The following is a 12,241-nucleotide window of genomic DNA, read 5'->3' on the forward strand; positions in this document are numbered from 1 at the left end:
CCTACCTGGAGCCCCACTGCAGACCCTTGTCTGGAGGCCAGTGTGATGTGGGCTGTACCCAAGCTCTCATGTCTGCTATCTACCCTTACAGGGCTCTGGAAACAACTTTTGGAAGTCCACTTCCTTCCACTTTGGGCTTTGAACCAAGGATAAAGCTGTAGCCACCACACTGGGCTCACCACTGTCTGCCTTCTCTGGAGACAAGGCCAGGCCTGTTTCCTGAAAGTCAGTAAATAACAAGAAGGCTCACGCACCCTAAGCAATCCTGGCCCACAGCCTGGGGAACTTCCCTTCAGAGAGAGACCAGTGACACTGTCATCACCCCTGGCCTCAATCTAGAAAGTCTTTCAGAAGAGATAAAGGAGACCATGGCCCTGGACCACCCTCTGTGCCTCCTCAGAAGCTCTTGGAAGTCAAGGCTGGAAAAGCCTTCCTTTCCCAAGGAGTCTGACCACATCTGGAGTCAGTGTTGCAAATACCCACATGGTCAGCAGCAGGGAGTCAGAGTCTCATTCACGAACCTCCCTCTCCCACCACACAACACTGGATTTCAGCCCGAGGTGTCCAGTACAGTGCCAGTTTGCAACAGGTTTTTATTGGTGCTCAATGACAGACATGTGCCCTACCTGGCCAGGCAAACCCACAGGAGGAGCTGGATGCAAGCAGGGAGGCGGCCATTCCTGGGCAGGGCTCAAAAGCAAGCCCTTTCTCAGCCCTGGGCTTCGGCTGACAGCCCAGCAGCTGGCCTGGGCCCTGTGGGAATGCCATGTGATCCCTGCACCCTTCCCCCACCTGAGGGGGGCATTCTGCCAGCTTGTGTGGGGGGGGGTGCCAAAAGGCACTGAGAGCCATATATGCCTTACTCTGGGGAGTCGACACAAGGTCATACAGCACTCCATTTCCTTCAAGCAACCACAGCAGAAACGAACCAGACCACCCTACAATGCTGAGTGTGGGCACCTTTGCACCAGATACCCAGAGAAGACGGAGATGCTCCAGGACTGGTTAGAAAACAACAGAGAAGAGCCCCTCTCCCCAGCCTAAAGATCTGCCCTCAAGTCCCTCTGAGGCTGGAAGGGCAGGGACCATGTAACCTAAGTTCACCTTGGGCTACCTTTGTAGCCCATGTGGGCAAGACCATGCTCCCAGGAAAACTCAAGCAGAGCAGGGAGAAGAGGGGGTAAGCTGGCCTAGTGAACAGCTGAAACAGCAAAAGTGCCTGCCTGCCTGCCTGCCTGCCTGCCTGGGGCAAGCATCCAGGAAGCCTCCGAGCTCCAAGGGAAGAATGCCACATGGTTGGCTGTGTCCTTAGGGAGGATCATTCCTCCCTCCAGCATGTATGTGCAAGGCCTCCAGGACTCTGGGATGAAGTTGGCAGCTGTGGCTAACATACTTGGGTCAGTCACTTGGGGGTGACAGTATCCCTGGGGGTTCTGTGAGTAACTCCTTCCCCCATCTCTGTCTCTTGAACATAGCCCAGAGCTCCCAGAATGGGGACAGAAAACACGGCCTGGGTGGTATCACCTGATTAATGTTCTCAGGGTAGCAGGCCAGCAGGATGTGTGCTCCCAGCTAAAAGAGAGCTGCAGGCCAAGCCCACAATAATAAGTAGCAAGAGGCCCATGGGGACTCCAGGCCTGTCATCTCTGCCTGAAGAGCACTAAGTGGTGGTGGTGGTGGTGGTGGTGGAGGAGGAGGAGGAGGAGGAGGAGGAGGAGGAGGAGGAGGAGGAGGAGGAGTGGTGTCCAGTCAAACACTGGCTGCTGCTGCTTCAAGAGGCCTTGGCAGACACGACAGATTTCAAAGCACAGGATCACAGCTTTTCTCTATACATGCAGAGGCTCAGCCTACTCAGTGGTGCAGGGTGACTCTAAACCTTCAGGGTGATCTCTAAACCTGCCTGTACTACTGCCCGGGGCCACTGAGTCACCAGGTCACCCCAGGGCTCTAGCAGGCCCCTTGCAGGCACCCTACAGCTCTGGACACCCTGAGCCCACAGGACCAGACCCATGTACTATATCTTAGGAAGGGTCTCACGCCCCAGCTTGGCTCAGTGAGCTAGCCATGGGCTGGGGGAGCAGCAACAGCTGACAGGTGACAGGATGGGGGCTGCAGATGAGTAAGAGTAGGAGACAATACCTGGTACACCAGACGAGCTGGTGACGTATGAGAGCCACACTCGTCAGAGGCCCCACCTGGGACTACTGGACCCAGATGGCAACTCACTCAGAGTCCTGGACCTTGAATGGAGCTTCCAGAAGAGGGAGGGAGCAGTCTGCATACTAGCTGGCAATCTCAGGGTGTCCTCTCCATGGTGAAAGAGCACACTTCCCATTTTAGAGGTGGAAACCAGGGCCCAGGGGAGGAGCCAAATAGTGTCCAGGACTCAAGCCCAGGCCCTGGTTCAGCTCTGAGACCATAAGCCTCCCATCCCAGGTCCAGCACTGGGTGGACAGATGCTAAGTCCTCACAGCATCCCTAGGTAATCACCAAGCCTACAGCCTACAGAGGCAGCCTCAGCTGGGGACTACCCAAGGTGCCTGATTGCCGTAGCAGCAAGGGAGCACCAAGACCTCAGAAAGTCAAGTCTTGGGTTCAGCCTGTGCAGAGCTCTCACAGAGTCAGATTCAGGTCCTCAGACCCCCCCCCCCCACACACACCATCAGCCTGAGTCGATCTATTGGCTAAGTTAGCATTTCAGGAAGGAAAACTGAGCTCAAATGGGGGAGAGGAGACCCATTCCTTCATCCCAGTAAACCCAAAGCTCTGTCCCCCTGGTCCTGCTGTCCATTTGCAACTGGCTCTTAGCACAAAATGGCCACTGTTGGCCAGGCCTGGGAGGGAGCATGGCCTGGTCCTCACAAGGCATAAAGGTTCAGACCCACACCACTGACCATGACCATGCCACCCAGCTTACTCAGGCATTTCTTGTACCAGGTTCTTTGTGCACTTAGTGCATGTAGCTCTCCCAGTACACTGCCTGGCGGGTGAGGGAACAGCCAGACAGGGAGGGACAGGTAGAGGCCTACTCAGGTAGAGTCAGGAAACAGCGCCAGGGCAGGGTTCAGCCTTGGTCACACAGATGCAGGGGAGGGGCTGGAGACAGAAATGAACTCCTCAGGCTACACAGCAAGTGGGAAGAGAGCCGGGCCGGCGGTCTTACCCCTGCACCTCTGAGCCAAGGCTTCAGGGCATGTCCTGGGGAAAATGCCTGTGATGCCATGCTGAGGCCAGCTGCAAGTGCCAGGCCACATGTCCCAGGAGCCTGGACAGTCAGGAGGCTCGGGCTTTGTCACCAGGTCAGAAAAACTAGCTGTGGCCACTGCCGGGCTCTGTGGACTGCCCTTGTCAGGCTGTTGGTCTCCACTTGGTCCACTCCAGAACCCAAAGAGTAACTAGCATCATGCCCATTTTTACAGATGAAGAAAACTCTGGGGCTCAGAGGAGCCACGCTGGCATTCCAGCACAGCTGCCTTCCCCATGGAGCTCGGGCTCTGCACCCCTGGGTTCCAAAGGAACGAACACCTGCAGGGGTGACTGTAGGACACCAGCTGCAGGCAAAGGCACCCAAGGGAGGGGACAGTGCCAACAGAATATGCATGGCCCGGCAGTTCTGGTCCCTGTGCCCTGCTCAGTGAGCAGCCCTCAGGCCCGCCTTTCTCCAGAGAACTGAATTAGCCTGGGGCCTCAGTTCCTATATTAGAAAGCAACCACTCTCAATTTCTCACTCTCACTGGGCTGGGGAGGCTGGGTTCCTTGGGTGGATGCTTGATAACAGCACTTGTGAGTGCGTCAGAAGTCCAATCCCAGGGCAGGTGCCAAACTGAGACCGTTCAGAGTGCAGTCTTCTGGAACCCCCGCTACAAACCACAGGCCTGAAAACTGTCTGGCCACCTCACGGAGAGTCAGCCCCTGTTCTTGCCTGCAAGAAATCAAGTTTCTCCTGCTCCAGAGCCGCCAGGAAATAGGCCAGCAGCTCTCTCTCTCTCCGTGTCCCGGACTGGAGACAGAGGACTAGTACCAGCCTGGACTGGGCTTCTAAGTAAAGCAATAGAGAGAGGGACAAGGGAGTCCTGGGGGCCTATCAGTGATGGCCAGTCCCTTCACAAATATAACAGGCCCTAAAGTTCCTGGAGGCTGCCCTTTTAGAGTCAGCCAGGAAGTCCCTCTGAAAGATTATCTTGTGTGTACACACACACACACACACACACACACACACACACACACACACACCCCTATGTCTCTGGGTCTTCAGTGTCAAGGGAACAAAAGAGCCCTGGGGTAAGCTAAGAGCTGCACACCGTGTGATCAAGAGACCAGACAGTCCAGAGGGAGAAGTCCTTGCTTCACTGTGTCTAACCCACACAGCCTTCAGGCTTCACAGGCTAGCTGCCAAAGTGAGAAGCCGACCTGGCCTCTGCCTCTGCAGTTCACCAGCTTATTGACTCTGTGCAATCTAATTAGTTGTTTCATCTGTCAAATGGGCTATTAATAGCCCGCCCCCCCAAAAGGACAAAATACATGCAAATTATTTAGCACAGGCCCTTCCACCAGGCCCCAGGCTGCTAGTCATTATGCTAAGCTCCTGCTTCCACTGTCCCCAGGGTCTCCAAATGTGAGGTCCTTTCACCTTCCCTAGACTCTAGATAAGCCTTCCCATCTCTCACCTGACTAAGGCCAAGCTCCACCCCCAGCTTCTGCTGGCTTCTACCGTCCACTAGCTGTCTCTGCCTTGTCCAGCTTCCAGCTCTTACAGGCAGCAGGCACCCCGTCCACAAACCTCAGGCAACCCAGCTTGTGCTCAAGTCCTGTCTGTGACCCTTCCTGACAGCGTATTCATCTAGGTCAGGAACTTCACCTCTCTGCCCTCCAGCCTCTTAGCAGATAGCGCTGGCATCTAAACTGGAAGCCTGTGTAAGCCAGGAAGAACCTGGTACTGGTGCCTGCTGCCTGTAAACGCTACAGATCCACAGATCACTCTCGCCAGGTTAAAGCTGAAACCTGCCTGTCGGCAGAAGCACAGACCTCATGACCTCCAAAAAGCACAGACTGGGGTGGGTCAGGCTAGGTCAGTGGTGACTTGACTTAGAGTTGAGATGACAGGCAGATGAGGACATCTGGCAACCCCAGGGCTGGTGGAAACAATGATGGAAGAGGAAAGACAGAGGCTGGTGTTTTCCAGAGAACACAGGGACCTCAAACGGGTCAGCTTCACTTCTAGACCTGGGACTGCCACCAGGAAATCAGCCCCAGGATGGGGATGGGAGGGAATTATTGGCAAAACAGACAGGGACTTCCCTGCCCCCTCCCCCAGACAAATGCTAAATGGTCATTGTGTTCAGTTTCCGGCCACGGCCTCCTCTCCTGCCAGGACCCTGGTTTTCCTGCCCCAGCCAGAAGCTTCCCTTCTGACTTCTAAACAGTGCCGAGTCTGCAGGACAGACAGCACAGAGGCCTGGAGAGGAAGGGCCCAGGAGGCTGCTACAGCAGCAACCTGTGCAGGGCACAACCTTCCGCCCTGCCACTCCAAGTGCTTCTCAGGGGTGTAGACGGACAGATCCAGAGAGAAGCCTGAGCCCCCCTCCCCCGCCACGAGTCATCAGGCCAGACCCTTCCAGCACACAAAGCCGGAGGCTCTGCCAGACATAATGAAAGGCAGCTGAGTGCAGGACTGGTGGCAGACCGCCCACCGCCATGCTCCCTGGAGTCCCTCCCCAGCCGCCATGAGGATGAGACCACTGGGTGAATGAGACGCCTCGCTTGGACACCTGCCAAACTTGGGAGGCCTCCCAGGCCTGGGGGTTCCCTGACCAAAAGTTCCCAAGTTGGGCACAGAAAGTATGCTCTGTCCAGGCCTTCTCTAGGCAGAGCAGGATTAGGGACTACCTCAGGATTCCACTACCTCCGGGGCACGGTGGCAGGTGCACACGAAGGTGGGAGGCAGAGGCCCTGCCCAGGACACACTGAAACAAGCACCTACCCTCACCTATTACTCCCACCTCTGCCATACCTAAAGGCAAATGGGCTCCCTTCTCTGAATCTACCCAAACTCTTACAAAGTCAGGGTGTTGGCACATTTTCTAATCAGGCAGAAATGAATCACAGGTCACAGTGAAGCCCTGTCCTCTCACTGCCTGGACACCTGGTTCCACAAGTTGGAGATCAGTCTCCACCCCGACCCCTCTTCCTTCCATTGCCCCCTCTGAGCAGCCTTGATGTTCCTGGATCATCAGACCTATGTCTGACTCAGTGATGGCTATCCTGAGGCCCCGGAGGTCCCACTCACTTCTGGGGAGTCTAGGACTGTGCCAATCCAACCATTTGCTGGTCCCACTGTATTATGTGTCCTCCTGTGTCTGCAAGCCCCATTAACAGGGGTGTGAAAGGATGCCAGGCCCTAGTGATTAGAGCATTCACTCACCACAGATGTAAACAGTGACAGCACCGCAAGGCTTAAAGGTCTGCCTGATTGCAGAGATTGGGGCTGTCACACTTGGGATGGGAGAAAGCAGGCACTGGGATAAATTGAGGGGGGCACGGAAATCCAGCTCAGGGGTGTGCTGGAAGTTGTGATGCCCAACTTGCTGCCCTGGGGCTAGTGCAGCAGGAAGATTTCTGCGAAAGGAACCCCACCCCCAACTCTGCTCACCCACCTCCAGGCGCGGTAGATCCGGGTCTAGCTGAGTGAAGCTGTGCAACACCACCGGACAGCTGTCTGGGGAGCCCACCTCCAGGCGTACGGCATCCCACACGCTGCGGCTGCGCCGGGAGCCAGGAAACAACGGCTCGGCGCCCCCTACGGGCCCGGCCGCCTCGGCCCACATGCGCTGCACCATGGACGGCTCGCAGCGTCGTGGGCGGCCGGTGGGCTGCGAGACCCGGGGCGGCGCGGGCGCGGGGCCGGCCCAGCGCGGCTCGGCGCTGCCTGCCGCTTTGCACCCGCTGCCCGCTGCCCAGCCCTGCTGACGCCAGCTGGGGGCGGGGCCCGAGGAAGGGGCGTGGTCTCTGAGGGGCGTGTCATCACGAGCCTCCTCCAAGTTGTCGGCCTGCGGGGTGGATACCCCAGCAAGCACGTGCACTGTTGTGTGGGCGTGCCAGAACTGGAATTCCCAAGAATTTCAGTTACCACACCCCCTAGCTCTGTAGCCTCAGTTTCTTCAACTGGAAAGTATGGGTAATGAAAATGACTTCCTGCAAGAGTATGACAGAGAGGATGTCATGAGGTCACTGGCTATGTGCTCATATACCAGAGCACGGGGAAGAGTAACCCTGAGTATTGGGCCGAGTGTCCGGGAGGGGGCTGGCGTTCAGCACAAGCCCCACTGGGAGGGGAGACAGCTTTCAGCCTCAGCACCAACCACCACAGCCATGCACAAACTAGATGGGACTTACTGTATGAAAGAAATGCTACCTCTGGGTGAGGTTGTATGCGTTTTGTTTTGTTTTTCCAAGACAGGGTCTCTCTGTGTAGCTGGGCTGTCCTGGAACTCACAGAGATCCACCTGCTTCTAACTCTTGACTACTGGAAGTGAAGGCGTGGACCACCACACCGGCTGAGGCTGCATGCTTTTAAAAGGCTTGTTTATTTTATGTGTATGATCATTTTTTCATGCATGTGTGTGTACACTGCAGGAGTGCCTGGTGCATAAGTGGAACAAGAGAGGGCACTGTGAGCCATGTGGGTGCTGGTAACTGAACCCAGGTCCCCTGGAAGTACAGTAAATGCTCTTAACTCCTGAGCCATCTCTCCAGCCCCAAGGCTTAAATTTTCTCTGAATTTTCAAATTGTCCTAAAGTATTTTTATGAGCAGGCTCCAGTGATAAATATGGTTTACGAAAAAGATAGACAGGTTTGGCTTGGGGTGGAGATCCCCAAGGCTGCTCAGAAGCCTCAGGGGCCCTGCCTTGCCTCCAGGGAAGGCCAACTGTCCTGGTGTATCACAGGAGGGCAGTGGCTCCCATCCTTCCTGTGGGCTTCTCCCAAACCCCAATGCTGCCCAAGGACCCAGCACCAGTTCAGCTTTGTTACCTGTTCCTTCTCTCTTCTGTTTTCATCTCTCTCACACTGGTTTTTTTTTTGTTTTTGTTTTTGTTTTTTTGTTTTGTTTTTTTTGTTTTTGTTTGAGACAGGGCTTCTCTGTGTAGCCCTGGCTGGCCTCGAACTCAGAGATCCACCTGCCTCCTGAGTGCTAGCATTAAAGGCATGAGCCATCCACTGCCTGGCATATCTTTTTCTAAGGGCAGCTTCTCTCTGATACTTATTTCTGAGGCACCACCCCTCCAGCCTCGGCGGTTAATCCCACTGCAGCCTCCTGTGGCAGACGGACCTGCCTCCTGTCTCACTAATTACTCGGGATGGACCTTGCAGAGCAGTGGAGGGCCTTTCCGTCTGCTGAGCCCTTCTGCTTGGCACTCAGCTGTTTCACCAAGCTCCTTTCCTGTTTTGTGCTGCATCTTTCCTCTTGGGAAGCCTATTTATGGATACCACACATGTAGATGCAGATATACAGACATACACATGTATAGGCAGACACACAGAGACACAGCCACACAAACATACAGATGCACAGAACCCCCTAGGGCCCATGGTCCAACAGTTCAACCCCTTTCTTACTCTGACCCCCTTTCACCTATGTAAGTGCCCTCATGCCCTTTGTGAGGAGATGAAGGCTGGCAGACAGCGCACTCTGCCTGGTGCCCTAGACTCTGCAGGGCTCACACCCTTAGCATCCTCAGCACCAGCTGTGACTTTCTAGATGCTTCCCAGCAAGCACAGCCCTCCCCAAGGCCTCATAAGCTTTCCCTCATGATCAGCCCCAAGCTACAGGGTAGCTCCTCTACCAAGGGCAGGCCTAGAAGAGGGGATTAGGACAGCATGTGACGTGAGACTAGAGAACACAACACACAAAGTGAGCAACCCCTACCTACACCTAACCGTCATTTGGGGGGACAGGGGTCAGAAGGACACACTGGACAGACCACCAGCCTACAACCTATGGAAATACAGCCTGTAGGACAGGTAGACAGGTTTTTGTTTTTCCAGCAAATATGAGGGTTGGGGGGAATACACAAAAAGAAGAGAGACCAGCTTTGTGAACAAAGTGGCTGATAACTAAGGCTCCCCTCTTACTTGAGGGTGATGTATTCTAAGATGCCAGCAGGATCCTTAAATAAGGACAACAGAGAACTGTGTTTGAGACCACAAAGGTTGGTGCAGTGACCCGGGCAGCCAAGTGTCGGGCTGACAGAGTGTCTAGTGTGGCTACAGTGGGCAAAGGGGTGATTTCTCATTGGGGTTGGGGTGTGGAGATGAAAGGCTCAACTTCATTATGGTACTCAGAGCACCAAGAGACTTTATTTTATTTCTACAATTGTCCACTTAATATTTTCAGAGCAGGGTTGACCTCAGGTAGCTGAAGACTACTGGATATTGATGGCATTAGACATTGTTTCTTCTTTTCTTTTTCTTTTTCTTGGGGGGGGGGGGTTATGAGACAGCTCTGGCTGGCCTGCCTCTGCCTCCTGAGTGCTGGGATTAAAGGCATTTGCCAACACACCGGGCTGGACATGGACATCATTTCTTAGCTGCCACTATGCTATGGTGGGTTACCAAATGAGCTGTATGGATGGATCCATGTACCTGGGGTTTGTGGGTGAACTGATCTTGTTAAAGCTTTATGCCATTTTCTCTACCCCGGGTCTATCTGGGACTTTCCATAGGAAAGGTTGAAAGAACAAAAGGCTTGGGTGGAGAATCACCCTCTGATGCTCCTGGGGCTCCCAGCAGCCGCCGAGGGAAGGCCACAAGCTTTAGACCTGGTGATCAGTGACCCTGGGCTAGGTTTAAGCCATTTCCTGCATGCTTCACTCTGCCCAGTCACTCACACATCCTTACAGTAGAAGAGGACAGGATCCTGCTTTGGACCCAGGCAGTGGGCACCTGAGAAACTGAGTCCCGATGCCCACATGATCATGAGAAAGGCTGGGGGCAGCCCCAGTGACCTGGGTGAGTCTTAACACTTGGGGTATTAGAGAACACGGCCCGGTTGGGGATTTAGCTCAGTGGTAGAGCGCTTGCCTAGCAAGCGTAAGGCCCTGGGTTCGAGCCTTAGCTCAAAAACAAAAACAAAAACAAAAAACAATAGAGAACACTGCTCTCCTCTGCAAGTGAGGCTTATGTGGATGGAACTGGTATCTCTCCCCCTTCCTCATCCTGCTCCCAGTCTTCCTGGAAATGCATCTGCCCCCGCTGGGGCACAAAAAGCCCCTCAAGAACAATGCCGACCTTCCACTGTCGGATGTTCCTCAGAGAGAAAGGCTTTGAACTGACAGAGACTAGAAGCAAGCCAAGTGTGGCTCACATGTGTATTTTGTTTGGACTGCAAAGTGTTTTTAAATTTTTGAGCCAACAGTAAAAGGTCAGGTGATTTCACATAAAAATCCAAACTTCAGGCTTCTCCTGTAGCTCTGGGTGACCCACCCGCACCAGCTGTGATCAGAGGCTCAGCGGGAGCTGAGCAGCACCTGTGGCCTTAACGAGGCATGCACTCTGAGAGTGCCACAGACCCCTGGACACCATCCCTGGTTTACGAGAAAGGTGTGTCCAGCCAAATTGTTGTGGTCTTTTTTTCTCCCTGCCCCCACACCATCCCTGATTCCCTGACAAATGAGCCTCTTCAAGTCCCCATCTGCACACTGCCTCGGGTCCCCAGGGTCTGGGCTTCCCCCTCACTAGGAAAAACCTGAGTTCTCACCCAACTTTGGTGAGCACATCACTAGTGCCTTTCAGCACCTAGGCTGCCTCTGCACTGGTTCCTAGGGACGCAGGTCCATGATTGCTGAGCAGCAGACGGGCCAAAGCCAGACTGGACACTAGACAATGTCAGGACAACCACAGACATGCGCCAACACCTCTTCACACCTGGACTGGGCCACAGCCAGTGAGGACAGCAGCCAGGCTGGGCCCTGATAGAAATCCTTTTGTCTCTTGTCTAGGCACAGTGACACAGGCCTGTAATCCCAGCACTGGGGAGGCTGAGGCCAGAAAACTATGGCTTTGGGACCAGCCTAAGCTACAGAGCAAGAGCCTGCCTCAAAACAACAGAAAACTTCACCCCTGGCTAGCAGGTAAAAAACTGCCCGCCCATCTCTTGTTCTACATTAGAGTCCAGGGAGGAAGGACACAGCTAGGGTGTGGCCAGACCCAGGTCCTCTGTCATTTCCCGACTAGAGCATCATCATTCCTGGCCTGCCTGGGTTCTGGGGTGGCCCTGTGTGGGTGTGTGAGCACACACCTTGACGGGAGGTGACGCACCTGGGCCAGAGTGGGTGCAGCTAGCACAGGGGGACAGGCCTGCCTCCATCCTGTGCCCAGGTAGCCTCCAGGGGCCTCCCCTCACACTGAGGTTGGAACTTCAGTATCTACCTCCACAGGAGGTCACACTGGATGAAAGGATGTGACATCGTTCCTACACATCGCTGACCTCAGGCAGAGTCAAGGAAGACCGGAACAAGGCCAGCCTGATGTCCAGTGGGTGTAGGGCTTGCTGCCAGACAGTGCAAACATGATCATCTGAGTGTGACCCCTGGGATCCACTCAGAGTCTGAAGGAGAGAGCAACTCCAGCAAGCTGTCCCTCACCTCTACACATGCACTGTGGTATGCAGCACACGCACATCATACACACACACACACACACACACACACACACACACAATAATAATACGGGGGGACTGAAGAGATGGCTCAGTTGTTAAACTCTGGCAGAGGACCTGAGTTCAGTTCTCTGTATCCACAACCAGCTGAAACTCTGACTACGGGAATCGGATTCCTCTGATGTCAAATGAACATACCCACATGCTGACACATACATCTTTCTATAACTAAAAATAATTTTAAAAAAATTGTGCACACATGCACACACACACTCTAAACAAATGTTAAAAAAAAAAAAAAAAAGTTCACCAAACCTGGGGCAATGGAAATGGCCCACATAAGGACACATGAATTCTGAATCAGCCTCACTGGGTTTCACTGGGCCCTGGAAGTGGGTGCTCTAGACTGTGGCTCTCTGTCCCAACAATTCAGTTCCAATTTGGGAGCACTGAGAGGAGCAAAGAGCAGTCTGCTGGTACCATGAGGAGTATTATTTATGGAGCAAGAACCAAGGCCACCCCGATGACTGCTCCAGTCACAAATGCCCACTGCAGAACAACCCTGAGGAGTCATCAACAACACTAGC

The 12,241-nt window shown here is 54.2% G+C and overlaps 1 protein-coding gene across 8 annotated transcripts in view; it reads right to left on the minus strand.

Moving 5' to 3' along the window:
- Nucleotides 1-12,241, minus strand: part of Ralgds (ral guanine nucleotide dissociation stimulator) — a 36,542-nt gene that overhangs the window by 13,437 nt on the left and 10,864 nt on the right. For 4 of the 8 annotated variants that reach the window (XR_004944685.1, XM_036183457.1, XM_036183456.1 and 1 more), the window contains exon 1: nt 6,654-6,990. The exons of 2 other annotated variants lie outside the window; for them this stretch is intronic. Coding sequence is in view for 5 of the 6 variants with exons in the window: in XM_036183457.1 (XP_036039350.1) it covers nt 6,654-6,836 (183 nt within the window). In the remaining variant the exon portion in view is untranslated. Of the gene's footprint in view, nt 1-6,653; nt 6,992-12,241 lie in introns of those variants that run through there. 2 more of the 8 variants (XM_036183460.1, XM_036183459.1) reach the window with 1 other exon arrangement.

Source organism: Onychomys torridus, chromosome 4, assembly GCF_903995425.1.
Source record: "Onychomys torridus chromosome 4, mOncTor1.1, whole genome shotgun sequence".
In the NCBI taxonomy this organism is placed as follows: domain Eukaryota; kingdom Metazoa; phylum Chordata; class Mammalia; order Rodentia; family Cricetidae; genus Onychomys; species Onychomys torridus.